The sequence below is a fragment of the Suncus etruscus genome, chromosome 7 (assembly GCF_024139225.1).
Source record: "Suncus etruscus isolate mSunEtr1 chromosome 7, mSunEtr1.pri.cur, whole genome shotgun sequence".
In the NCBI taxonomy this organism is placed as follows: domain Eukaryota; kingdom Metazoa; phylum Chordata; class Mammalia; order Eulipotyphla; family Soricidae; genus Suncus; species Suncus etruscus.
Window position 1 is genome coordinate 52,675,748 of NC_064854.1, and position 27,515 is coordinate 52,703,262.

The following is a 27,515-nucleotide window of genomic DNA, read 5'->3' on the forward strand; positions in this document are numbered from 1 at the left end:
TATGCAAGGGAATGCTTACATATGTTCTACACACATGGATGCAGACATCAAACAGAGATGCACGCATGTTATATACACTCAGACATGAACATGTAATGTACACACAGAGCCGTCATGTAATGCATGAAGGCACATGCACACATTATACACACGGGTACATCATCCATGCCTGGATACACACATGAATGCACACATTATTTACACACATGGGTGAGTACACAATATACTTGTGCACACATATGAATACATGTGAACACATTACACATGTGTGGGTTCATGCATATTATATACACATTTCATGCACATGCAGCGGCCCAACGCTGCCAGGGCCCAGTGCTATGAGGCTCGCAGGAACCAGTGGGGCCCAGCTGATGGGTGTGGCTAAGAGCCCAACCAGGAATGCCAACATATAGTGACCACCACCGGGGAGAGAAGAGAGGAGAAAAAGAGAACCAAGTATATTTTTTATTCTTCTTGAAGTCTGAGGCTTACTGTTGTTGCCTGCCTGGGGGTTTTAGAGGGAGGGAGAGAGAAATAGGTGGAAATTCACTGGCCAGAGGTGGCCAGGGGTGGCCCTGGTACAAAAAAGGAAGAAAAGGGACTAGATACAATACAGGCAGTAGCTCTCTGATGCTTTATCTCTGGCCCACTGCAGACCAGCGGCCTGCTCTGGTCACTAACCTAGGCCCTCCCACAACAGTCCAAGTTTTTCCTTTGATCAAGGGGTGTGTCCAAGGGAACATGTCCCAGGGGACACGTTCAGGTTCAACAGTCAGTATAGTGAAAGAATCCAAGGGGCATGTCCAAGTCCAACTGCCATACATGCATACATACACAAGTGCATACACAACTGCGTGTATCTCTGTTATGGTTGTATTTGATACACATATATACATGCACATGTGTGTTCAAATACATGATGTTGCATGAATGAAGGTGGGGCTCACCAAAAATGCTGGGGGTGCTCCAAGTTTTCTGAAAGCTCAGAGAGCAGACCTGAGTCAAACCTGTCACAAGTAAAACAATGTAAAGGGAACAATGAGAACAGAGCGGAGGGTAGGACAGGCAAGTGCAGGGCTGTAAGGGAAAGTGATTGTAAAGTCAAACACGCCCTACTGGACTGACAGCAGTTACTCAACAAGCTGATAACTTCCTCAGAAGACGAACATCCTGTGAGCTCAGCACAACCCCCCGGACAGCAGAGCCCATGAGGGAGGAAGCCTACCCAGCATGCTCCAGACACCCTTGGGGGGACCCACTTCCCCAGAAAAGCCCAGTGGCCACTAGTTAGGAAAGCAGCAGTGCTTTCCTAAGTGGGCCCTGTTCCTGTGGCAAAACTCAAACTTGAAATTGTTTGTTCAACATCCTTTGCTTCCTTCTCTCTGATCAAAGACACAGTATGTGACTGAGTGAGGACTGATTGAGGGTACCAGTACCAGTCTAGGTTCCAGAAATGAGCTTAGTTACCCTCTGATTTCAAAGGTTCAGCAGAAATTCCAAGACACGCAAACAGCTACAGTACCATGAGGTGTGGCAAATCATAAAGAAACCATGACATTTAAAGAGACAAAAATCTCCAATCTTAGCTGTTTTCCTTCCTGCAGTTGGCCTACGTGATACAAAAGTTGGTCCTTCCATACAGGCAATGTCTAGTTTGGCAGCTCAAAAATCCTTGGAAGGAAGATGCTGCTCCCTGATACCCAACTCTGACCACCTTTGGTGGGTTGTTATCTCGGCATCCAAAGGGCTGTTAACTTCACCATTCTGCATCCCTGTCAGAGGACAAGATGAGTGGGACAAAGCCAGGCAGAAGGGTACTTCTTTTCCTTTCATAAAAGTCCTCACACAAAATACTCTAGTTCAGTTCACTAGGAACTTCCTTCCTTCCTTCCTTCCTTCCTTCCTTCCTTCCTTCCTTCCTTCCTTCCTTCCTTCCTTCCTTCCTTCCTTCCTTCCTTCCTTCCTTCCTTCCTCCTTCCTCCCTCCCTCCCTCCCTCCCTTCCTCCCTCCCTCCCTTCTTCCCACCCTCCCTTCCTTCCTTCCTTTCTTCCTTTCCTTCCTTCCTGCCTTCCCTCCTTTCCTTCCATCCTATCCTTTCCTCCTTCCTTCCTTCCTTCCTTCCTTCCTTCCTTCCTTCCTTCCTTCCTTCCTTCCTTCCTTCCTTCCTTCCTTGCTTCCCTCCCTCCTTGCTTCCCTCCCTCCTTCCTTCCCTCCCTCCCTCCCTTCTTTCCTCCCTCTCTTCCTCTACCACTGAGCCACATCCCAGCCCCAGTTGTGTGTTTCTTTTTCTTTTTTCCTTTCTTTTGTTTTGGGACCACACCCAGTGACACTTGGGGCTAATCCTGGCTCTGTGCTTAGAAATCACTTCTAGTGGTGTTCGATGAACTATAATAGGATTCTGGGAATCGAAGAACCCAGGTCAGCTGCTTAGAAGACAAATGCCCTCCCCATTGTGCTATTGCTCCAACCACAGCAGTCTTGTGTTTCTAAGGCAGAAAAGACTATTCCTGGTCTGGAGCGATAGCACAGTGGCAGGGCCTTTGTTTGCCTTCCATGCGGCCCATCCGGGACAGACCCTGGTTCCATCTCAGTATCCCATATGGTTCCCCAAGCCTTCCAGGAGCGATTTTGAGAGCAGAGCCAGGAGTAACCCCTGAGCACCATCAGGTGTGGGGCCCCCCCCCCAAAAAAAAAAGAAGAAAAGGCCATGCTTCTGCTTCCCTTATATTTGTTTTTTTTTTTTTTTTTTTTTTGGTTTTTGGGCCACACCCGGTAACGCTCAGGGGTTACTCCTGGCTATGCGCTCAGAAGTCGCTCCTGGCTTGGGGGACCATATGGGACGCCGGGGGATCGAACCGCGGTCCGTCTCCTAGGCTAGCGCAGGTAAGGCAGGCACCTTACCTCCAGCGCCACCGCCCGGCCCCTCCCTTATATTTGTTAAGTTTTCATGGGGCAGGGCAGGGGGTATACTGGACACTTTATCCAGATGCCAGAGAGGCTTGTGTGAGGTTTGTGCAGATAGCTCGAGTGTTTATAGCTCTTTTTACCTGCTTAAGTGGTGCTGATTGCCCCTGTTCCAAAGACTAGACATCCCATTAATGACTTTTCTGTCCATAGCTCTTGTCCAGATGAGCTGGGTGGGTCATGAGGATTCTTATCTCCTGGGGAATGAGGGGTGGATATACTTGGTCTGCAGCTCTGAAAGATCAAATGATGATGGAACAGGGGAAAGAGGGAGAAATCTCAGAGGTTTGATTTCCCTGCTTGTAGCAGCACCCTTTGTTACCCTTCCAATTCTTGGACTCCAGGCCAGCTTGCAGCAGGCTTGGATTCCCAGGTCCTTATCTCTGCCATAAGTATGACGATAAGAGAGGCTGAAAGATAGCACAACTGGGAGGGTGCTTGCCTTGCCTTGGGCTCCCAGCCCCCCTGGGAATGATCCCTGAACACAGAGGCTTTCCCCAATGTTCAATCGTGTGTGTGTGTGTGTGTGTGTGTGTGTGTGTGTGTGTGTGTGTGTGTCTGGAAATTGAAATTGAAACCAGGGCCTCACACACAGAACAGAGAGACTCTAGGAGACTCTAACCCTGAGTCACATCCCAACCTCCTCTTCCATTCTATCTTTTTTGGAGGCTACATCTGGCAGTGCTCAAGTCTTACTCCTAGCTCTTCATTCAGAAGTCACTCCTGGTGGAATCTGGAGTGCCAGGGATATAACCTAAGATGGCTATCTGCAAGGTAAGTACCCTCTTTATTCTGGTGCTCTGGTATGGAGAGAAACATACCATCTCTGGTTTCCTTTCCCCCTTTTCTCTCCTTTCCTTTCTCCTTTTTCTCTCCGGTAGGAGGTCAGAGATAATTGGGTAAGAAGATGGTCCTTCGAAGCATTTCCTCAGGGCATTAGTTCAAAGTAGCCCGAGGGATTACTATCAAGATTTGCAGGCTTAGTCACAACCCAACCCAATGGGAGCCCAGTTCTCCAGAACCTTCTAGGAGTTCACCTTTTCTTTATTAAACATCAGAGTGAGGAGCACTCTTGCCTTGCATTTGGTCAACCCGGGCTCTATCCCCAACATCCCATATGATTTCTCAAGCATGGCCAAGAGTGATTCCTGAGATCAGAGTTAGGACTCAACCCGAGCATCGCCAAATAAAATAAATAAAATAAAATAAGATAAAATAAAATAAAATAAATCAACACCTATGGGCTGGAATGATAACACAGCAGGTAGGGCATTTGCCTTGCACACAGCTGATCTTGCATCCTATATGGTCCCCCAAGCCTGCCAAGAGAGATTTCTGAGTGCAGAGACAGGAGTAACCCCAAAGCAAAACAAAAAACCCAAAGCCCAGAGAGAGGGCTGGTTTAAAGGTCATATTCCATTACTGAATGAGTTTTCTTCATTTTAGGGTTGTTTGGGAAAAAGGTTTGGTGCGCAGTGCCCTGAGCAGAGTGCTTTGGTTCTGTACTTTGGGTTCATTCTGGGCAGTGCTTAGGGACCTTGTGTGGTGCTGAGGGCCAGTCTGGGATCTATTGTGTGAGGCTTGTACTACCTGAATCCTTGTACTATCTCTCTGGCCCTAAATTTCTTTCTAGAACAGGGATAGAACGTGGAGTCTCACTAACTGAAACTTTGTGGAAAGGGAAAGAAACCATGATGGGATTCTAGTTGGTAGAAGGAAAGGCTAGAGATGTTTCTAGAATCTTTGGCAGTAGGGTCAGAGCGATAGGACAGCGGGGAAGGTGCTTGCCTTACACGCAGCCCACCAGAGTTCGATCCCTGGCACCACCAAGTGTCCCCGAGTACCTCCAGAAATGATATCCAAATACAGAATCATGAATAACCTGAACACCACTGGTATGACCCACAAAAAAAAAAACACACAACAACAACAACAACAACAGCAACAACAAAAGAATCTCTGACAACAGTGAATTTAGAAAACTAGCAAAGTATCATTGATTAATAGTAGGAGCTTGGTTACTCAGAGCCAGGAAGCCTATTAGATTCTAGCGTTATAATCTCTTAATTAAGAATACACAGGGATGACTGGCTTTACAAAAATAAAAATAAATAAAATGAAAAAAATAAAAAAGAACACACAGGGAGGGCTGGAGTGGTAGCACAAAGGAGTAAGGCATCTGACTTGACCATACTGGCCTAGGACAGACCGCATTTGGAGTCCTTGGCATCCCATATGGTCCCCCAAGCCAGGAGCAATTTCTGAGCGCATAGCCAGGAGTAAACCCTGAGCGTCACCGGGTGTGGCCCAAAAAGAAAAAAAAAAAAAGAAAACACGCGTGTGTGTGTGTGTGTGTGTGTGTGTGTGTGTGTGTGTGATAGTACAGTCTGTAAGGCAAAAGCCATGCATGCCTGGAACCTGTCTCGCCCAAGTTCCACTCTTGGTACAGCAGCTGGTTCAGATATAAAGGTTTGTATGGAAATCTTACCCTAAAATGGAAAATATTTTTGTTTTTGGGTCACACCCAGCAGGGGTTACTTCTTGCACTGTGCTCAGAAATCACTCCTTCAGTCTGCGGGGGGATCAAACTCTGGTTAAGTGCAAGGCAAATGCCCTATCTGCTGTGTTATCAATCTGGCCGCTGGAAGATTCTTTTTATTTTTTTGGTTTTTGGGTTACTCCTGGCTCTATGCTCAAAAATCGCTCCTGGCAGGCTCGGGGGACCATATAGGATGCTGGGATTCGAACCACCGTCCTTCCTCATACTATCTCTCCATGCTATCTCTCTGGCCCCAGAAGGTTCTTTTTAAATGGCAAAAATTGTCACAAAAATAATTCTCCATTTGATGTCAGCCATGAAGAAGCACATGGGTATCAGAATCTAGTACAGTGAGGAGGGCACTGGCTTTGCACATGGTCAACCAGGTGTCGATCTTTGGCAAAAATCTGGGCCCGGAGAGATAGCACAGTAGTGTTTGCCTTGCAAGCAGCCGATCCAGGACCTAAGATGGTTGGTTCGAATCCCAGTGTTCCATATGGTCCCCTGTGCCTGCCAGGAGCTATTTCTGAGCAGACAGCCAGGAGTAACCCCTGAGCACTGCCGGGTGTGGCCCCCCCCCAAAAAAAAAATCACTTCTGTCCTCTGAGAACCACTAGTCAAAGAAAAAATCTAGTTTTGAGTTATGCTCAGGGCTTGTTCCTGGCTCTATACTCTGGGAACTATATGAGATGCTGAGGATTGAACCTGGATTGTCTACATGCAAGATAAATACCCTCCCTGCTATTCTATTGCTCTGGCCTGAGACCTTTCTTAATAATAATTGCTTTGGGGGTGACTGCATGCTGTGGAGACCAAGTGGGACTGAACCCAGGATTCTCAAACGCTAAGCCTATGTTCCTGTCATTTTCTTGACTCCAACAGTGTTTACTAGCTTTCTTTACTGTTTTTTAGCTTGTTTTTGAATCACAACTAGCAGCGCTCAGAACTGACTCGTGGCTCTGTGCTCAGGCACCACTCCTGGTGGTGCTTGGGGTGGGGGGTGTCCTATGCCATGTTTTCTCCTTTAAAGGACAAAGGTCTTACATGTACGCTGGAGTCCTTTCGTTTACGTATTAGAAAATATATCATCAGGCAAAAAAACAATATTGTTTTGTTTGTCACCCTCCAGAAGACAAAGAAGAATTACATGAAGAGATCAAGTAAAAGTATTATTGAAACTCCCACAGTGAACAACGTTGTCACTGTGATTTGGTTGTTAAAAAAAAGTCCTATAAAAAAAAGATCATTTTAGTTCCTGTCTCCTCAAACAATGGAGCAGAAAACCACTGCTTCCAAAAAGCAAGTTTCCTGGCCTCGAGATGGTAGAAGTTTTAAAAAAGCTTCCTTAGAGGTTCAGGGCCTAGCAGAGAGGAGAAGGCGCTTTTGCCCTGCACGCATGTATCTAAGCCGGGTTCAAGCCCAGGCATCCCATAGATAGGGTTCCTTGAGCCCCAAGGGGTGATCCCTCAGCGCAGAAACAAGTGTAGCCCCCCAACTCACTAAATCATTAAAAAAGAAAAAAAAAAAATCAAAGACTCCACTGGTGTCAGGGGTGCCCGGGGAGCGCCTCGCGACCTCTCTAAGCCCCCTCAGGCGAGGGCCGACCTGGGACTGACTCCGGGCCCCCGCCACCGGCTCGGTCCTGAACCCGGGGCTTTAATCTCCCCGCCCGATCTGCAGGGGGTGGAAAGCAGCCGGAAGCAGCCGGTTCGACCGCGGGGTGCAGGGCCGACGGGCACGGGATCACCTTGCGCTGACCTAGTTGGGCCGCGCCCCGCTCAGGAAGAGGGCGTGGCCTGTCTCGGGGCGTGACCTACAGGGCGGGCCCTGCGCGAGGGGCGTGGCCGGCGCGAGCGGGAGCACGGGGAGGAAATGGGCGGGGCCTCGGGCCCTGCTGGCGCGAGCGAGAGAGCGAGCGGGGCCTAAGGTACCCCCGTGTGGGCGTGGCTAGATTGGGGGCGTGGCCTGCAAGTAGCATTCTAAGGCTGGCCGACGCCGGAAGCGCCGAGGATCGCGCGCGGGCGGCGCGCGCGGTGACATCACGGGGCGGTGTCGCGCGCGGTGACGTGCGGGGGGCGCGGCGGCGCCGGCGCGGTAGAGTCTCGCGGGCGCGCGCTGGGGCCGGTGTGTCCGTGTCGGAGCTGCGTCCGCGCCGTGGGTGGGAGCCGATCGCTCGCTCGTTCGCTCGCTCGTTCGCTCGCTCGCCCGAGCCGCCGCCCCGCCCCGCCCCGGTGCGCCCGGAGTCGGTCCCGCGCGCGGATCCCCGCTCGCCCCCCCACTCCGCCGCCTCGCCTCGCGCCTCTGCCGGTTGGGCCCGCTCCGAGCGCCCGGCCCCGGAGATGAGCGTTTCCGTCCCGTCCGCGATGAACCAGGTGCAGCCCGCGGGCCCCGGCCCTTTGTTCGCGGCCACGTTGGGGCGGTGGGAGCGGCCGCAGCGTGCATCTGGGGGCTGCGGGCTGCGGCGCGGGGCCTTTGTTCGGGGGCGCTCTGGGGCGCACGCTGCTTCGCTTCGCTTCGCTTCGCTTCGCACTTAGGGGGCCCCTAAGCGGGGCGTCGCGCGGAGGCTCTTGCCGCGGGGCCTTCGGTCGGGTTCTTTTCTGTGCTGGGGGAGGGGGTTGCACCCCGCGAGCCCCAAGGCTCGGGGATCCCCGGGAGCGAAGCCGGGGTCCATGGGACCGCGTGCAAGGAAGGATACGCACTGTGTGTGGCGGCGGCCCCAGGATCTTGATTTTGCTTTGGGGGGTTTTGGAGCGAGGATCTGGGGGAACCACACCCCGCTGTGCCCAGCGTCCGTCCCTGCCCGGGGCTTGGGGCACCCTCTGGGGTGCTGGGCAGGGCCTGCGGGGTTTCCAGCCCGGGTGCCAGGCCGCGAGCAAGAGGCCAGCAGCAGCAGGCGCGCTGCCCGCGGTGCCGTGGCTCCGGGCCTCCCTCCGGGTTTGTTTGGTCTGGGTACTGCCTTCTTGCCAGGCCAGGCTCAGGCTCAGGCTCAGGCCCAGGCCTGGGGGTTGTGGTGCCGGCTCGAGCCCTGCCTAGACTGGATCTCTCGGGGTAAGGGGCCTTTTTTTTTTTTTTTTTTTTTTGCTTGAGACCCGGGAAATGTAGGGGTTCCCTGATCCGCTGCCTGCATCGTCCCTAACATGGCTCTTGATGCTCTCGGGCTCTATAACCCTTGGCACCACGAAACCCCGAGCCCCTTCTTGCTGCCCTGCCCTCCCTCCTGCACGGCCCGGGAACCCAGGTCCGGTCTGTTGGGTCCCGTCTGATACTTTTTTATTCTTCCTGCAGAGGCAAAAGGTTCTAAATTGCTGAACCTTTGCCCAGACCAGCCTCAACGTCCCACCCCGCCTCCGTGTCTGGGCTGCTGATCACCCTCCTTTCCTTCTCTCGCTGCTTCTCCAGAACTCTGCTTTCTTACTTAGCACATGCAAAGTCCTGCAAACTGCGTGCATGCAGCGAGCCGAGCTGGTCACCAGCGCTGTGCGTCCCGGACAACGTGGCCTGCATTTCTTTTCTGGCTCCTGAGGGCCACTTGTGACGTGTTTGGGGCGGGGACCGAGTTCTGTTCGGGGACCGTTTCCAATGGTGCCCACGTCACTCGGGGTGCCACGATAAACACGCACCGCGAGGTTGAGTTTGGAGACACGAACGAGCCCTGTCGTTTGCTTGCTCAGTCGGGAACCTCAGATTTGTGGGTCTAGAGGGAGTTTTGTTGGACTTTTTTTTTTTTAATCAGGAACGTTTAAAATGGAGCTTAAAATGATTCTGTGCCGTTTGGTTGCGATAGAAAGAGGGTAATTTAATTTGTCTTGAGGGGTTAGAGTGCTTTGAAAGTTTGCTGGATTTTGCCCCCATGAATTTCGCTGGAGGCGTCCCTAAATCCCTGATACTCAGGCTGGTTTGAATTGAAACTCAGAATTTCTATAACTGGGGTAACTTGTAACCATCTGTTACAAAGCGATATAATCTCGGAAATCTTGTACCTCCCTTTCTCTCTCACAGTTAGGACGGGCTCAAATTTACTTACCAAAATAGAAGGTATTTGACCCCTGTTTTAATTTTAAAAGTGGTTGAGTCGAATGTTTTTTTTTTGTTTTTTTTTTTGTTTTTGGTTTTTGGGCCACACCCGGCAGTTCTCAGGGGCTACTCCTGGCTGTCTGCTCAGAAATAGCTCCTGGCAGGCACGGGGACCATATGGACACCGGGATTCGAACCAACCACCTTTGGTCCTGGATTGGCTGCTTGCAACGCAAACGCCGCTGTGCTATCTCTCCGGGCCCGAGTCGAATGTTTTTAAAGACCAAACAAAACTGCACGATTTATGCTTTTTATTAAACTCTTGAGTGTTGTGCCTTTGGGTTGCCTTCAGAATAAAATCTGCCATGTTACTGAGCTTCAGTGTCTCCACCACGCTGAGGAAGAGCTTTGAATTTTGGGGGTTTCGGAATATTTTAAACTTGTGGGTTCAGGCTGACTAGAGGGCGAGTGAAGTCCTGGGGTACAGGAAAGGGTTGAGCAATTGTTGCATGAACTTGAGTGTCTTCTAGACACTTGACACTCGCTGGTAAAAGCCAAGTAAAGGCCCAAGCGGTCCAGCAATGAACATTTGCCATGGCGTTTGCCTTGCCAGCCTCCAGTCCTCTCTCAGCCTTCAACTTAGGCTGGGGCCAGCTCAGGAAAGAGCCCAATGTTTGCTTCCAGGGGACCAGAACCCTGGGTTTTTCTCTGGCCCTTGTATTTCACATCATATTAGAACTTTCACCTTTTCAAGAACAATGAGGTCTCATTTTAATTCAGGAGTGGCTTACAGGTAGGTTGGCAATGACTCAAGCATTTTTATTTTATTTATTTTTTGGTTTTTGGGTCACACCCGGCCACGCTCAGGGGTTACTCCTGGCTCTGTGCTCAGAAATCGCCCCTGCCAGGCATGGGGGACCATATGGGATGCCGGGATTTGAACCACTGACCTTCTGCATGAAAGGCAAACGCCTTACCTCCATACTCTCTCTGCAGTCCAGAATCAAGCGTTTTTAAAGCTCCCAGTCTTGCTGTTCGTTCGGTTTTTGTTTCAGTTTTTCTTTTTTTTGGTTTTTTGGGCCACACCCGGTGATGCTCAGAGGTTAATCCTGGCTATGTGCTCAGAAATCACTCCTGGCTTGGGGGAACCATACGGGATGCCGGGGATCAAACCGTGGTTCATCCTAGGCTAATGCCGGCAAGGCATTACCACTTACCACTCTGGCCCCTTACTTTAGTTTTTTTCAACTAAATTAAAATTTCCATTGGAATCTGGGTCCCTTTACCCCATTTGAAGAGTCCTCTGTGAATCAGAAGTGAGGCGCCCCCCTCTCCCCCAGCATATTCCAGCTATACACAACAGTCTGTATTTGAGTTGCTTCTTGGTTGAAAAGATTTTAAAGAGGTTTTTTTTTTTTTGGTTACACCCAGCTGTGCTCAGAGGTTCCTGGCTCTGAGCTCAGAAGTCACTCCTGGCAGGCTCCAGGGACCATATGTGATGGCGGGATTTGAACCACCGTCCTTCCTGGGTCTGCTGCATGCAATGCAAACGCCCTACTGCTGTGCTATCGCTCTGACCCCAAGAGTTTTCTGTTTTTAAGGATAGTGTGTTTCCTGCACATGGATCATAGGTGACAATGTTGGCAAACATTTTATGTAGCAGGTTTCTTGGGCCAGAGCAGGGCGGGCACTAGCCTTATACCTGGCTGGCCCGAGTTCAATCCCCAGCATTCCAAAGGGTCCCCTGAGTCCCACAATGAGTGATTCCAGAGCAGTGCTGGATGCCCCCTCCCCCCAAGAAAGACAAAAATGAAAAAAGGACAAAGACATCTCAATGAAAATGTCCTGGGCGCAGAAATGGCTCTTGGGTAGTGATGTGTGATGTGGGGGATGCTCCTGACACTCTGGGCTGAGCTTCCAGGGGCTTTTCTGCTGGAACCTCTTAAGTGTGGTGCCATCTTTGGGGATAGGATGGGGCGCCTGGGGGTTGATAGTGTTGCTATGAGCCTAGAGCCAGCGTTGCTGAATTATGGGTCTGTTGAAATGAGCAATGACTGACCAGTGCACATCCCCCCACTTTTTTTTTTTTTTTTTTTGGGTCACACCCGGCAATACTCAGGGGTTACTCCTGGCTCTATACTCAGAAATTGCCCCTGGCAGGCTTGGGACCATATGGGATGCTGGGATTCGAACACCATCCTTCTGCATGCAAGGCGCAAACACCTTATCTCCATGCTATCTCTCTGGCCCCATCCAGTTTACATCCTTAGCTTTTGATTTGTGGATTTGTGGGTGGTTTCGGGAGACCCTGATGCCTTGCTGCTATCCAGTTATAGAGGGACCCTAAATCTGATTCTGCTTCATGGAATTGAGGTGGAGGTGCCAAGTCTGGGCAGGGGATTCATCAAGTTCCATGCGTTTGTTGGGACTGGAGGTTGAAGTAGGGCTAGGGTTGGGGTGGGGGAGGGCTGCCTGGGTTGGTTTGGAGCAGACCCCTTGGCTATACTGGTGCTGCAGAGGGGTAGGAAGCTACACCAAGCAGGCTTCCAGACTTTCCATCTTTGCTCACTTCTCCCACCTTACCTCCAAGGTTCTTGGCCATGTTTTGGGGACCAGGTGGGGCAGCTCCAGGATGGAGCTCTGCCTCTGAAATCCCTTCTGCCTGGAATCCCTTCTGAGTCAGCCAGCTGCTGGAGGAAGGGAGGCAGAGGAGGGGGAAGGACAGGGCTGGGAGAGGTACCTGCACATTTTAGGAAACAAATGTTCTCTCTTGGTGCCTGGGATCACCCCAGACTTGCTGGTAAAATCATTGTCTCACACATAGGAACTAGTTGTCATGGAATAAGAATAGAATGGAGTGTTGGCTGATGTGTGTGCTCCTTCCATGTCCAGACTCTCCTCTACCCTCTCCTTTCTTTGCTTCTCTCTCCTCTCTCTTCACCCCCTCCCCACTTTCCCCTTCTCTCTGGCTCTCTCCCCTTCTCCCTTTTTCTCCCTTCTCCTCTCCTTTTCCCTTCTCCTCCCCTTTCTTCCTCTCATCTCTCTCCTGGCCTCTCCTCTCTCCTGCCTCTCCTGGTTCCTTAGCTACTGCCCTCTGAGGAAGCACTCTGTACTGTCCCTTGGGCCTTGAGGGATTGGCAAGAGGACAAATGTTCTGGATAGTTGCATTTCTGGCTGCTTGTTTATATTTTTCAACAAGTCGCATCATAATCCGAGTTCGGGGATTTTTGGCAGATCTGAACAAGTCATTCCAATATTGACATGGAACTTTGTGTTTTGTCTGTACAGATGATGTTGCATGACTATCGCAGGAGAAATTCATGTCTCTAGCTCTGAAGGACTCGCTCACATCTGTTCGAGCCTGCTAGTTGGAGTTTGCCGCTGAGCCCAGGAGCCCAGGAACCTCCGCCACGCCACCCACCTTTCTGCATAGCTGGAGAAGGGCTGAGCTTGGACACGCCTTTGCCTCTGGATCACTAAGGAAGTCTAGTTCTCCCCAGGATAGGAGTGAGTGGGGGCTCTGCATGTTCTATTACTTTGCTTTTGTGAAGTCATAAACAGCAGTGTGTTTTTTTTGTGGGGGGGGCACTCTGGGCTGTGCTCAGAGTGTGCTATATAATAGTAACACTTTGCTCAATGTGCTATGCAAATAGTGCTCCCTAGCCACTGTGCTATTTCTCTGGACCCTGATCTTGATTAAAAAAAATTTGTAGGGCCGGGTAGATGGCGCTGGAGGTAAGGTGTCTGCCTTGCAAGCGCTAGCCAAGGAAGGACCGCGGTTCGATCCCCAGGCGTCCCATATGGTCCCCCCAAGCCAGGGGCGATTTCTGAGCACATAGCCAGGAGTAACCCCTGAGCGTCAAACGGGTGTGGCCCAAAAACCAAAAAAAAAAAAAAAAAATTTGTAAGAAACCACATTTTCCTAATTTCCCCTTCTAGGGCCAGAGTGATAAGTCAGCAGGGAGGGCACTTGACTTCATGTGGTTGACCTGGGTTTGCTCTCCGGCATCCCATAGGGTCCCCTGAGCATCGTTGGGTGTGACCCATAAAAGTAATTTTTCTTCTCCAGAAATTGTTGGGTAGGTTTAAATCAGTCCATTCTCATCAAACAAATCTCCAGTTCTAATTCTGGCATGGGGTTCTCTGGATAGAACCCCAACTCCAGTGTGCTCACCATGGCAAGTTAAAAGAGTCTGTCATGCCAGAAAGAGAGGATTTTGGGAGGTTTCTCTCTTCTTGGCGAGTAGGGGGAGTACCTGGCTGGGGCAGACACAGCCCACTGGCGCCTGCTGCTGGGACTGGCTCTGTGTGTGGAGGACTCATATTTCCTGTTCCTTCCTTCCTTTCTGCCCTTTAGTCCAATCCATCAAGAAAAATGATCCCCAATGGATATTTAATGTTCGAGGATGAGAATTTCATTGAATCTTCTGTCGCTAAACTGAATGCCCTGAGGAAGAGTGGCCAGTTCTGTGATGTGCGGCTGCAGGTACTGCCACTTGCACTGGCATAAACTTTGAGGGTCCTTCTCTCCTTGTTGCTGACAAATTGCTTCTTCTAGAGGAAATACTTGGTGACTTATCTCTTGCTGGTGGGACCTGGCAGGAAGGAGCCTGAGCACTGGCCACCCTGTGACCTTCCCTTTGGCTTTTCTGGGTGCTTCCAGGTCTGTGGGCACGAGATGCTGGCACACCGAGCTGTGCTGGCCTGCTGCAGCCCCTATTTGTTTGAGATCTTCAACAGTGACAGCGACCCTCACGGCGTATCCCACGTCAAGTTTGATGACCTCAATCCAGAAGCCGTGGAAGTCCTGCTGAATTATGCCTACACAGCACAGTGAGTATCTACCCTGGCATCGCCCTTCCCCTCCCCTCCCCTTGGGAACTGTGGGAAACCCTGTGACTGACTTGATTTTTAACCTAAGGGCCTTCTATGGTAGGTTTCTGTGTGGTGGCCACTACAAACCATGCTGCTTAGCTTTTTGTTGTTTGTTTATTGATTTACTTTTAACTTAATAGGTTGAAAGCTGATAAGGAATTGGTGAAAGATGTTTATTCTGCAGCCAAAAAGCTGAAGATGGACAGAGTGAAGCAGGTAGGTGCCAGCCCTAGCACACGTGTTCCTGCCTCATGAATACAAGGAGGACAGGGCTCCACTTGCTTTCTGATCTGTTCACTCCAGGTTCGGGCCCCCCACCCCCCAAACCCCGGCTCCTGCTCAGACCAATTGAACTCTCACTCGACCTTGATTCTCTTTACGTTTCTTGTTACTCTTTCAAAGTGAAAATTGTTCTTGAGCAATGTGAGCTTTTTTAAAACTTTTGTGTGTTTTGGAGCCACACCTGGCAATGCTCCTGGCTTTGCTCTGAGGGGACCCTGTGGGATGCCAGGGATTAAAACCAAGGTGGCTGTGTGCAAGGCCATTGCCTTTCCCACTGTGCTGTCACTCTAACCCGCAGCATTGTGTTGAACCCTTTCATGTCAGGTTGTCCCCACTTCGGTACTAGGGGCCTGCTACCCTTGGCTGAGGATGGTTTTTGACCGGTGCTCTCTCCAGACTCTACTGGGGAGCTCCAGATCACTGTGGACAGACACAGTCTCAGGCCTGGAATGCTCCCCCAAGGCCTCTGCTTTGATTCCTGGCTGAGAAGGGCCTCCAGATCCTTGTTCCCAGAGCAGCTCCTGGGCCTGCCTAAATAGAGCTGGTTTCCCAGTTCTGCTTCTACTGCCTGTGGCCTCCGACTCTGCAGCTGCCTTGTTTCGTACTCTGCTCAGTGCTCTAACTGAACCTGCTGAGTGCTGCCACTGTCTTTCCAAGGTCTGTGGTGACTACTTGCTGTCTCGAATGGATGTCAGCAGCTGCATCTCCTACCGGAGCTTTGCCAGCCGTATGGGTGACTCGCGCTTCCTGCACCAAGTGGATACGTACATCCAGGAGCATCTGGTGCAGGTGGCTGAGGAGGAGGAGTTCCTGAAGCTCCCGAGGCTCAAGGTGTGCGCCATCCCCAGTGAGGGATCCCTGCGATTCAGAGAGCATGGGGTTGTTGGCAGCTTGCTCACGCGGGACATCTCCATCTCTTCCCTTGTAGCTGGAGGTGCTCCTCGAAGACAATGTCTGCCTGCCCAGCAACGGCAAAGTGTACACAAAGGTAATCGACTGGGTGCAGCGCAGCATCTGGGAGCACGGCGGCAGCCTGGAGGCCCTGATGGAGGAGGTGAGCGCTGGGGAGGTGGGCCGCACCCCGCCTATGTTGTCTGGCTGTCCTGTGACACAGTCCCTCTCTCGCCTTGCATTTGATCACCATCACCCTCCAGGATTTAAATCTCGCTGTAGGTACCCCTAAGCTGAGAGAGAGAGACAGGGGGGGTGTCCCGGTGAGGTGAGCCGCTGCACTTTGGAGTTGGGGGTCTTCCCACCCCTCACCCCTGTCCGCTTGCTCTTCACGCGCCGCTGACTCTCCGCAGGGGCGCGGAGCTGGCGAGTGTCGCCTTGCAGGCGCGGTGCTGTGCAGGCGGCTGCTGGCAAGAAGCTCCTAACGGCTCTTCCTTCCCGTTGATTCTCTCTCCCCATAGGTTTACTAACAAAGCTAGGACCCCCAAGACTGAAGAGGCCCGAAGACCCTCCCGTATCCTGGTGCGGAAAGAAGCCCCCAGCCCAGCTCACCTCCAACCAGGCGGCGGCTCTAACGTGCTTCCTCCCTACAGGGCCGGCGCCCCCACCCCCGCCGGCTGCTTTTTGCCACCCCCTAAGAAGTGAGGGAATCATGGTGGGCATCTGTGGGCCAGGGGCTGGGCCTCCTGCAGCTGGGCCGGCCGGAGGGAATCGTCGCTCGCTGCAGCCGGGTCACGTGTCTGCCTTGGCATCTCCTCTGGTTTTTCCTTGGCGTCTCCTCTGGTTTTTTCTGACGTGATTGTCCAGGACAGACAGGCTGCAGAGCTGGGCATGCCCGGCCACTTCAGGTGTCAACTGCAGGCAGTATTACCCCAAGACGTCTGTTCTTCTAGGGCCTGGAGAATTGCCTTAGCTTCCCTTTTTTTTTCTGATTTTTTTTTTTCCGTTTGTTTTTGTTTTTCTTAACTGCCATGTACTAGAAGCTCTGGGAACTGGACATTTTCTCCCAAGCCCTGGACTCCGCCCCACCGCCAGTACAGAAGAGGATTTTGCACTGCTTTTTGTTTGGAGGATTTTGAGACCCATGACCAGTACCTGTGCCTTTTCTTTCTCCGTGGGCGCTGCCCTCGCCCGCCCCGGAGCGCGGCTTCCACATGGGCATTCTGTTGCTGTTTTGCAGGTTCAAACCTTGTACTACTCAGCTGATCACAAGTTGCTTGATGGGAGCGTCCTAGATGGCCAGGCTGAGGTGTGTGGCTGGGACGATGACCACATTCAGTTTGTGCAGGTACACGGCACGCACCAGTCACGGCTTGGTGCCGGCCCCAGGGAGAGGAAAGGAGACCAGAGACAGGCCTGGCATGTCTCTGGTAGAGCCCAGCAGAAACTTGGGGACCAGCTCCTGTCTTTAGGCCCTGGCCATAGAATCGAGGTCACTGTTCAGTGCCAGCCCCCAGTTTCCATGGACCTGCATAGGCTTTACCCAGTGGTGTGAGAAAGGGCCTGTAAAATTCAGCATTCTGGGTCTGGAGTATAGCACATGGGTAGGGTACTTGCCTTGCACGTAGCTGACCCAGTTTCAATCCCCGGCGTCCCATAGGGTCCTCTGAGCCCCACTAGGGTGATTCCTGAGTGCAGAGTCAGAAGTAAACCCTGAATACTGCTGGGTGTAGCCTCCCCAAACAAAAACGAAACAAGCAAAGCAGTCTGGAGAAATGGCTCAGAGTTGGGGCCGGAGAGATAGCACAGCGGCGTTTGCCTTGCAAGCAGCCGATCCAGGACCTAAGGTGGTTGGTTCGAATCCCGGCGTCCCATACGGTCCCCCGTGCCTGCCAGGAGCTATTTCTGAGCAGATAGCCAGGAGTAACCCCTAAGCACTGCCAGGTGTGGGCCCCCCCCCCCCCCCCAAATGGCTCAGAGTGGCAGTTGGTGACTGGAAGGAGGCATATTTAGCCTTGTTTGCTAAAGGCTCCAGGTGGAAATTGCTCTAGTTTCTAGGAAAAGGACAGATTATGATTTAGGCTCAAAGTGGGGACTTACTGGAGCAGTGCTTGGGCTGGGGAAGGTGCTCAGCATCTGTGGAGCTTTGCTCAATACCCCTCAAATACACATATAAACACCCCACACATTGAGCCTGGGCCTGCTGTGAAATGTCTGGGTGAGGCCTGTTGCCCAGACTTAGGGGAGCAGGTCACTGTCCAGGCCTCATACCTGGGATACGGGTTCTGCCCTTGTGCCTCTGGTGTCAGGTCTGGCATAGAGGTGGGTGCAGCCATGTGGTTGGACTATGGCTACTGTTGGGGGGTGTCTCCTTTGCAGGTTACTAAGCAGCAAAGGCTCAGGAGTTAGGGGAGGGACAGGGCTCAGTGCTTGGAGGGTCATGTCGCTGACAGTGGAAGGTGCTGAGGGTTGGGTACGTGGTGGGCATCGCTGGGGCTGGAAAAAGTAAACACGGTGCTGAGCCAATGGATGTGGGGTGATCCCTTCTGCACAGGTGGGAAGAGGGATGGGTTGGGGTTGGGCTGGTTTAGGGCAGTTGGGTAGATTCAGAATCCTGATGACTGCTGAGGGGGGAGGCAGGCAAGCCTGGGACTTGAACAAAGGGTGGCTGTTGGAGAAGGACTTGGGACGCTGGCCCTGTCCAGACTCTGGAAATGTCTTTTTTTTTTTTTTTTTTTGGTTTTTGGTTTTTTGGGCCACACCCGGCGGTGCTCAGGGGTTACTCCTGGCTGTCTGCTCAGAAATAGCTCCTGACAGGCACTGGGGACCATATGGGACACCGGGATTCGAACCAACCACCTTAGGTCCTGGATCGGCTGCTTGTAAGGCAAACACCGCTGTGCTATCTCTCTAGGCCCTTTTCTTCTTCTTTTTTTTTTTTTTTTTGGAAATGTCTTTAAAGTAGCTCAGGCCCCAAGTTCCACTTCAGCATCATGTGGCCCCACAGTTGGGGGGTGCAAACTCTCCCTTTCTGAGCCTTGAGGGTGTGAGTTTGAGGCAGCCTGAATTGGGAGAAATTGGGGGCACCCTCTTCCATCCATGGCATTTTTCGCTCCCTTCTCACTTTTTGTGTGGTCACACCTGGCAATGCTCAGGGCTGAGTTTTGACTCCGCTCAAAGGTCACTGCTACTGGCAGTGCTTAGTGGACCACAGAGGGTACGGGGGATGGAATCCAGGTCAGCCCTCTCTGCTGTGCTTGCTTGGGCCCTCATCTCCTTTTTCTGGGAAAGGTCACTCCCAATGACATCTGGCCTCGGCTTGTGCTGGATCCCTGCAGTGAGTGAAGCAAGTCCCCTTGCATCCGGTGTGTCCGTGCCCTCCCAGAGGGAACACATCCGGGCCTGGGGCTGCAGTGACCAAGCCCCGGCAGGTGCTGGGGCCCTGAGACTGCAGCTGCAGGGAGGGTGGTATGGTCATGTCATCCCAGTAGTGAGAATGACCTGTCCCTACACGACTTGCTCTCATGTCGCTGTGTCACATGCTTGCCTATCCGTCGTCCTTGGGTTGACGTTTGCCTGCTCACTGTCTGCCTACCTAAAGTCTGCTCTGGGATATGGATTCTAAGCCCATATTGCAGATAATTTTGGGGGCTGTGTGTGTGTGTGTGTGTGTGTGTGTGTGTGTGTGTCTGTCTGTCTGTCTTTTCAGGATTTTATGTAGTTGCCACTTTCTACCTGTGTCACTGTTACTAGAGGCTGGCTGTCTCTAGCCCCACTTTCCCTTTGCCTTTTGTGTCTGGAATCTCTGGTGACGCCGAGTTGGCCCCAATTATTGGGGATCAGGATGCTGCCTTGGAAGGCACTGTCATTGACAGAGTAGCTGCAGATCGCCCCCAGATTCTCTGAACCAGCACACAGAGCCATGGGTGTGGCTACGCGCCCCTTGTTGGCGGGGCAGGCACAGTGCAGGTAGCTGGCCAGGCCCTGTAGCTCCTTTTGGTTTTACAGAGGAAGCCGGCCCGGGAGAGTGGCCCTAAGCAGATAAGCAGTGGTTCCATAGGCCGTGCGGCTTCCCCGGGTGCTGCTCCTCAGAGTCCCAAGCATGAGTGGAAGATCGTTGCTTCTGAGAAGACTTCGAGTAAGTGCACTTGTGTAGGGCAAATTCCTGTGAGTGGCATGGTCTAGGAATGAGCTTCTGGGGTGTGGAAGGCAAGAGCCCAGAAACCTTCTCCCCCCCCTCCCACCTGCTGCCCTTGTTTGCCCTGCAGACAACACTTACCTGTGCTTGGCTGTGCTGGATGGCGTCTTCTGTGTCATCTTCCTGCATGGCAGGAGCAGCCCTCAGAACTCCCCGACAAGTACTCCGAAACTCACGAAGAGCCTGAGCTTTGAGCTGCAGCCAGACGAGCTGATGGAGAAGCCCATGGCACCCATGCACTATGCCCGCTCGGGGCTAGGCACAGCTGAGATGAATGGGCGGCTCATTGCCGCGGGTAGGGGCCCATTACCTTCGGGAGTGCCCCTTCTTTCCTGGGCTCCCACCCCCCCCAAACTCATAGGGCAAGTCAGTCAGTTATCTGCTTGTGATTCCTTCAAAGATGACCCAAGAGGGGCGCTGGGAAGGGCTCTCAGCTTGCATATGGCTGACCAAGGTTTCATCCTTAACACCGCAGTCCCCCGAGCACAGCCAGGAATAAGCCCTGATAATCGCCAGCTGGGGTCCCCAAACAAAAATCTACCGAGAAGGTCAAGTGTCCTATGGCCTTTTTGGCGCTCCTACTGTGACCCTGCCCTGCCCAAGGGAAGGCAGATGCAACAACTCAGCCCAGCTCTGCTTCTACCCCAGGTGGTTACAACCGGGAGGAGTGTCTGAGAACTGTTGAATGCTACGACCCCTACACAGATCGGTGGGCCTTCCTGGCCCCCATGAGGACGCCCCGAGCACGCTTCCAGATGGCTGTCCTCATGGTGAGATGGGTGCTGTGGGGCTGGGGGCAAGGGTTGCCCATGTGGTGGCTTACCCTATCTCTTCTCCCGCACCCTGACCCAGGGCCAGCTCTACGTGGTCGGGGGCTCCAACGGCCACTCAGATGACCTGAGTTGCGGGGAGATGTACGAACCCAGTGCTGACGACTGGATCCCAGTGCCTGAGCTGAGGACCAATCGCTGTAATGCAGGTCTCTGCCTCGGGCAGCTGTGGGATCTGGGATCTGGAGGGGTGTTTCGCGGCTGGTGAGGGACCCAGTGTGACCCTCTGCTCCCGTCATAGGCGTGTGTGCTCTAAGCGGGAAGTTGTACATCATTGGGGGCTCCGATCCCTATGGCCAGAAAGGCCTGAAGAACTGTGATGTGTTCGACCCCGTGACCAAGGCGTGGGCGAGCTGCGCACCCCTTAACATCCGTATGTCTCCCCTGGCCTGGCTGGCCGCCCTGCGCGCGGGTGCGGGGCATGGTACGGGGATGGGCACACGAGCCTGCGTGGTTTTCCAGGCCGGCATCAGGCGGCAGTTTGCGAGCTGGGTGGCTTCTTGTACATCATTGGCGGCGCTGAGTCCTGGAACTGCCTCAACAGCGTGGAACGCTACAACCCGGAGAACAACACCTGGACGCTCATTGCGCCCATGAACGTGGCACGGCGGGGGGCCGGGGTGGCTGTTTTGGATGGTGAGTGTCCCCGTGCCCCTCCCCCCCCCCAGCCAGCCAGTAACATCCTGTGGCTGCACTGCAGACAGGGACCTAGAAAATAGCAAGATTCTAGAAGCATGTCAAATCATCCTCTTTAGTTCAGAGGAATCGCCGCCTTCAAGCAGCAGGGACCCTGTTACTTTTTTCCCCTTAATTCCCTGGGGCCCCCTGAAGGAGTTCAGGAGATTGAGATGCCACTGCTGATTTGTGGCCATCCAAATGGGGTGTTGTTGCCAGGGCCTGACGGTGTGGTGCTCAGACACCATGCATGGCTGCCCCTAGAAGTGTGTAGGGGCCACAGAGTCCTGGGAACCAAAGCAATTGGCCATGGCACAAGGTTTGCTCTCAGACATGTCTTCAACAGACTTAAGTGTGTACTCCTTGATTCAATTTTTTTTTTTTAGTTTGCCATGTGGTTACCAATGGCTTAACTACCGTGACCAGTTTTTGTCCATTCCCCAGCATTTCTCAGCTTGGAGATGGGGAGTGTTATCTTTTTAAGATCTTCCCTTATTCTTAAGTAGTATTAAAGTTTTTTAATATTAATACAGTGGGGAAGACACTATACTGTACCTGTAACCAACCCAGGTTTGATCCCGACACCTCAGCTGATGTGCAATGGCTCGTTTTGGCTGGCTTCTGGCCTTTCATGTTTTGTTTCCCATCCTGCTCTGATCTGCCATCTTTTGGTACTTGCCTTTTTTTTTTTGGTTTTTGGTTTTTGGGTCACATCGAGCAGTGCTCGGGTTACTCCTGGGCTCTCTATGCTCAGAAATCGCCTCTGGCAGGCATGGGGGGACCATATAGGATGCTGGGATTCGAACCACCACACTAATACATGACAGGCAAACACCTTACCTCCATGCTATCTCTCTGGCCCATGCACTTGCTTTTTTCTGGTCTGTTGCTTTTACTTAGCATGATTCTCTGACCCTGAAAGTTGTAGCAAAAGGAGGATTTTACCTTCCAGCTTAGTATTCTAGGACTACACAGACCAACATGTATTTTTCAATCCATTCGTTTATGCTTGGACACTCTACTTCTCTGTCTTACCTACTGAATTGTGTTGGGTAGGACATGTGCCCACAAGCCTCTTCTTGAATTATCATTTTGCATTCTTGGGGGTAGATGCCAATGCAATGTTTCTAAGTCTTATGACAGCTATATTTAGAGAAGGGGCAAAGGGGGCCCACAACTGGCATCTCAGGGCTCATTCCTCACAGGGCTTGGGGGATCCTGTGGGGTGCCTGAAGTCAAAAACTGGGGCAACCATGGGCTAAGTTATCACTCTCCCCCCTTGTGCTTTTTTTGAGGGGGGGGGTTTCCACACCCAGTGATGCTCAGGGTCTATGCCTGACCACTCTGGTCAGTACATGTGGGATACTGGGGATTGAACCAAGGGTAGCCCATGTGCCCTCCCCAACGGACTAAGGCATCAGCCTTGGGCCTGGGATTAAGCAGATCCCGAGGCACACTCGTGGGATTGCTGCATCCTTCGACAGGGTGGCTTTGCATTTCTCTTTAGCAGGAGGCCCGATAGCTTCTGCAGTCTCGGCAGCAGGGGCAGCTAGGGTGCTTCATCCTCATGACCAGGCTGTGGGCATTGTCTTCCCAGGAAAGCTGTTCGTGGGGGGCGGCTTCGATGGGTCTCGTGCCATTAGCTGTGTGGAGATGTATGACCCAGCCCGCAATGAATGGAAGGTGACTGGCAGCATGACCTCACCGAGGAGCAATGCAGGCATAGTCACAGTGGGTGGTGCCATCTTCGCTGTGGGCGGCTTCGACGGCAACGAGTTCCTGAGCACGCTGGAGACCTACGACCCTCACAGTGGCGAGTGGAGCCCCTGTACCCGCACCCCAGCTGGCTTGCCCTGACATCATTCCTTGGGTCTGAGTGTCAAGGGCACCCTTGTGAATTGGGGTGGGGGGGTGTAGAGGTTGCCGTGGCAACACAGAGCTTTTTTTTGCATATTGCATATTACACGCTGTGCGCCCTGGTTCTGTGGGAGGGGAGGTGGCGGCTGAGGCCTGGGCTGTGTGTGTGTAGCTTCATTGGGTACTTGACAGTTTGAGGTGGGGTGTTGGGAAAGAAGGATAAACCCACGTATGGGTGGGGGGGACATATCTCAAGGAACCCCAGCTCTCCAGGATGTGCACTGGGGCTGGGGAATGTCGCTGGCTTCTTGGGGCCCCCCTGCACGAACTGGAACCCTTGCTATGAGACTTATTTAACTAGATGACGATATTTTTGTTTGTATTAAAGAAAGCTGACATGCCTCCTATGTCTACTTTGTTAAGTTGGAGAAGCAAGTGGGACCAGGGTGATGGGGTGCATGATATTATGATCCTCGAGCTCCAGGAGCAGGATGGGGAGGAGGGAAATCAAGATGAAAAAGGCAGCAAAGGTGGGACAAGGCTGGTGAGGGCGTGGGTGGCGGGGGCCTGGGGCTCATTGAGGGATTGACACCAGGCACTGGAGAAACCCTTGGATCCATCCAAGGACCAGAGGTAGTTGGGAAGCTCAGAAAAAAAAGATGTGCATGTGTGCTGAAAGCTCCCAGCACAGGGCCCCAAACCCCAATGCCAACCAATCGCTGGGCACCACCCCTTCCCATAGGCCCTCAGCTGGAGACCGCAAAGGAGAGCAAAACCCCACCAAGAATAAGTTATTTATTGTTTTAAAAAAATAGTTAACATTACAGTAGAAAACAAAATCAGATTTAATGGATCATTCCCTGCAGTCTAGGGGCAATCACAGGTCTGGGCAGGCCATTGATGTCCCATTGCTTTGTCCCTGTCCCATATCCTGAGTTTGGCAATGCAGTGGGGTCCACAACTCTGTGCCTGACATAAAACACCTGATGCCAGCATCATAAAACACCTGATGCCAGCATCCCTCAGCTTGTAACTTTCCCCCCACTCCCCGAGGGCTGAGGTGCAGGCAGCATTAAGTGGCAGAGGGTGGCCTGCCCTCATGCCAGCCTTGGCTGTGGGCCTCCAGGTAGGCCTTTGCCTGGCACTGCTGCATGGTGTGCTCCAGGTCTACCAGCTGCCGGCAGCCAATGGTCAGCTTCTCCCTAGGGCAGAATGAGGGGTGTGTGAGGGCCTATAGTTTTCACTGTACCAAGGAAAACCCACGTCACCAGGAACCGGAGTCAGCCACCATCAATGGGCTCACTGGGCCCACCACCCCCTTGAGGGAGCACCCTCAAGTTCAGGAAGTGAACCCCACTTCAGAGATCTGTGGGGTTCTGCCTGTTTCCTGTTTGGAGGACATCACAGGGTCCTGCTGCTGTCACTGCTTTGTTTTCCAACTGCTCAGAAAATGACATCCATGTGGCCCAAGAGCCACCACAGACAGATGAAAAGCACAGCTTAAAACCATCACAGTGTGGTGGGCAGAGATATATTCTGCCTACTGTGGCCCCATGTCGATCCTGGGTACCACATGGTCTCGAGCGGAGGCACGAGTGATCCCTGAGCACTGCCAATTGTGGCTTCCCTCATCTCCCACAAAAAAAGAGAAAAAGAAAAGAGGACATGGAATCTTGCATGCTGCTCTGCTATATCACAACCCCCTCTGGTTGGTCCATAGTAGTATCTCCCCAAGCTGGCTCAAGTGGGCCTTCCTTTTTTTTTTTTTTTTTTTTTTTTAGTTTTTGGGTCACACCCGGCAGTGCTCAGGGGTTACTCCTGGCTGTCTGCTCAGAAATAGCTCCTGGCAGGCACGGGGGACCATATGGGACACCGGGATTCGAACCAACCACCTTTGGTCCTGGATCGGCTGCTTGCAAGGCAAACACCGCTGTGCTATCTCTCCGGGCCCTCAAGTGGGCCTTCCTGATGACAGCCCAATGCCTAATCGCAACTGCTTTCAAGTTCTTCCTTGACACTTAAAACAAAAACAACAATCTAACCACTGGAACTGGAACCGGCATTCCATATTTAAAAAAAGGGGAGGGGTATCGAGCACGTAGGATGCTTGTTTTGCATATGGTCGACCCAGGTTTTGATCTCCAGCATATCATAGTTCCCTAAGCCCACCAGGAATAACTGCAGCACCAGGAGTAACCCAAGCATTACCAATGTCCCCAAAATAAAACTACCCAGACCAGAGACAACAAAGAGGCTGAAGCACTTGCTGGCAAGCAGCATATCCTGAATGTGACTCTTGGCACCCCAGGGTCCTCAGTGCCTCTGAAGTAAACAGCACTGAATTGAGTACAACCCCCAAATTATCTTCCCTTTATTCTAATCTGAGTGTGCTTCAAGTCAAAAACAATTTAACATTTCCCCCATTGATTGGCCCTATTTCTCTTTTCCCTCTTCTTGGAGAACTACATGGTGTGGTGTCCCTTCCTCAGACACACTTTTGGGTGCTGGGGATCAAACCTGGATCACCCGAGTACAAGGCCAGCGCCTTTGATTCCCAACTGACCATTCAGCTCTATCCTATGGCCTTTGAGAGGGTGTGTGCAGGTGACCAAGCCTTCTCTGAATCCACAGAAAATAATCCCATGAGCACCTTGTTCACTTCCCAGATTGCTTTTGCCACATCAGCAGTGGTGAATCTTAAGTGCCCCTAGTTCCACTGTTGGATGTGCTTCTTCTGGAACAAAACTTTCTGGTAATAGAGGAAAGTATCAAAGGTATTGGGGGATGATTCTCAAAGCTCTCCCAGACATTTGCAATGTGGGTCCCATGAAAGAAGAGGGGAAAGCAATGCAACATGGTGCTAGTGGAGAAATGTGCCAGAAATCCCCCAGTGCAGGGAGGCCAAGCTCTGGGCATCTTTTTGGACCAGCAGGAGGAGGCACAAAAATGACCAAGAGAAATTGTGGGTGAAGTTAAAGTAAAACGAGCACAAAATTGCTGAAGCCAATAAATGAATTATAGAGAAGAAAAAATGGTATAGGACTCAACCCTTCCCAGTTGTGAAAATTTGTGCCCCCAAAGATCCCAAAACAGCTTCGGTACTCAGACCAACAAATCAACGAAGTCAGGAATCTACATTCCCAGACCACAACTGAAGACTCAAGAGCAAGAGAGGTCCTGAGTGGTGCTAGCACAACTTGGCATGCATAGAGCCAGTGACAAGGTGCTGCCAGCAATCTACCTGCCTTGCCCCCAAATGATCCCTACGCCAATGAGCAGGGAAGTGACTTACCGGTACTCACTCAGTGACACACAGTCGTAAAGCTCCTGGGCAGTGAATCTGACGTGTGTGTTTACCTGCAAGGAAGCAAACCAGTCCCTAAGGAGGGGACCCATAGGCTGGTGGGTCAGGGCCCAAGGGTACAGGCACCACATTTCTGGTCTGGAGGGAAGGATGAGCCATGGCTGGTGAGACTGGAAGTGGCCTGGACTGACAATCCAAGGGCTGGCGTAGAGCTTACTGAAGCCCAGGGAAGTGAGAATCTAAACAGAAAATGTCCGTATCCAGGGGTGCTAGGGAAAACAAAAAGTCCCTACGGACTCTGGCCATACCCACTAATGCCAAGGCTCTGCCCCCATAGCTGGCTAAAAATGAATTTTTTTCTGTTCATATCTTTAAATATTTTATATTGGTTTATGGCCACAGACAGCAGCACCCAGGTTACTCCTAGCTCTGCGCTCAAAAATTACTCCAGGGGGCCGGAGAGATAGCATGGAGGTAAGGCATTTGCCTTTCATGCAGAAGGTCATCAGTTTGAATCCCGGCATCCCATATGGTCCCCCGTGTTTGCCAGGAGCAATTTCTGAGCATGGAGCCAGGAGTAACCCCTGAGCACAGCCGGGTGAGACCCAAAAACCAAAAAAAAAAAAAAAAAAAAAAATTACTCCAGGCAAAATGCTCCACTGCTGGGTTATCGCTCTGGCCCATACTTATATCTTTATTAAATTTTATTTGTTTTTGTTTTGGGTCACACCTGGCAGCGCTCAGGGGTTACTCCTGGCTCTATGCTCAGAAATTGCTCCTGGCGGGCTCAGGGGACCATATGGGATGCCGGGATTTGAACCACCGTCCTTCTGCATGCAAGGGAAATGCCTTACCCTCCATGCTATCTCTGCAGCCCATATCTTTATTATTAATAGCTTTATCAGGGCTAACTCCTAGCTCTGCACTCAGGAATCACTCCCAGTCTGCCCAGAGGAACCATATGGGATGCCGGGGACTGCACAACAGCAGGCTGTAAATGCCTGCCCCGCTGCACTCTCTCTGGCTCCTATCACAAACATATTTTTTTTGTTTTTGTTTTTGGGCCACACCCGGCGATACTCAGGG

The 27,515-nt window shown here is 52.0% G+C and overlaps 2 protein-coding genes across 4 annotated transcripts in view; one reads left to right on the plus strand and one right to left on the minus strand.

Moving 5' to 3' along the window:
• Window positions 1-7,789: 7,789 nt before the first annotated feature.
• Window positions 7,790-23,527, plus strand: IVNS1ABP (influenza virus NS1A binding protein). 3 transcript variants are annotated; one of them, XM_049776481.1, is made up of 15 exons: window positions 7,790-7,875; window positions 12,806-13,024; window positions 13,875-14,003; window positions 14,181-14,350; window positions 14,533-14,608; window positions 15,332-15,505; window positions 15,603-15,728; window positions 16,806-16,913; window positions 19,574-19,703; window positions 19,834-20,058; window positions 20,412-20,533; window positions 20,616-20,742; window positions 20,835-20,966; window positions 21,056-21,229; window positions 22,866-23,527. In XM_049776481.1, the coding sequence occupies exons 3-15, from the start codon at window positions 13,893-13,895 to the stop codon at window positions 23,123-23,125; spliced, it is 1,935 nt and encodes a 644-aa protein (XP_049632438.1). In that variant the 5' UTR covers window positions 7,790-7,875; window positions 12,806-13,024; window positions 13,875-13,892; the 3' UTR covers window positions 23,126-23,527. The 3 variants fall into 3 exon arrangements, with proteins under 3 accessions (XP_049632438.1, XP_049632439.1, XP_049632440.1); XM_049776482.1 differs by having other exon boundaries at window positions 16,806-16,874; XM_049776483.1 differs by lacking the exon at window positions 16,806-16,913.
• Window positions 23,528-24,127: 600 nt separating this feature from the next.
• SWT1 (SWT1 RNA endoribonuclease homolog) overlaps window positions 24,128-27,515 on the minus strand; it is a 47,782-nt gene continuing 44,394 nt past the window's right edge. The window contains exons 18-19 of the mRNA XM_049776437.1: window positions 26,418-26,482; window positions 24,128-24,327 (exon numbers count right to left, since the gene is read on the minus strand). Of these exons, the coding sequence (XP_049632394.1) occupies window positions 24,198-24,327; window positions 26,418-26,482 (195 nt within the window). The 3' untranslated portion in view covers window positions 24,128-24,197. The remainder of the gene's footprint in view (window positions 24,328-26,417; window positions 26,483-27,515) is intronic.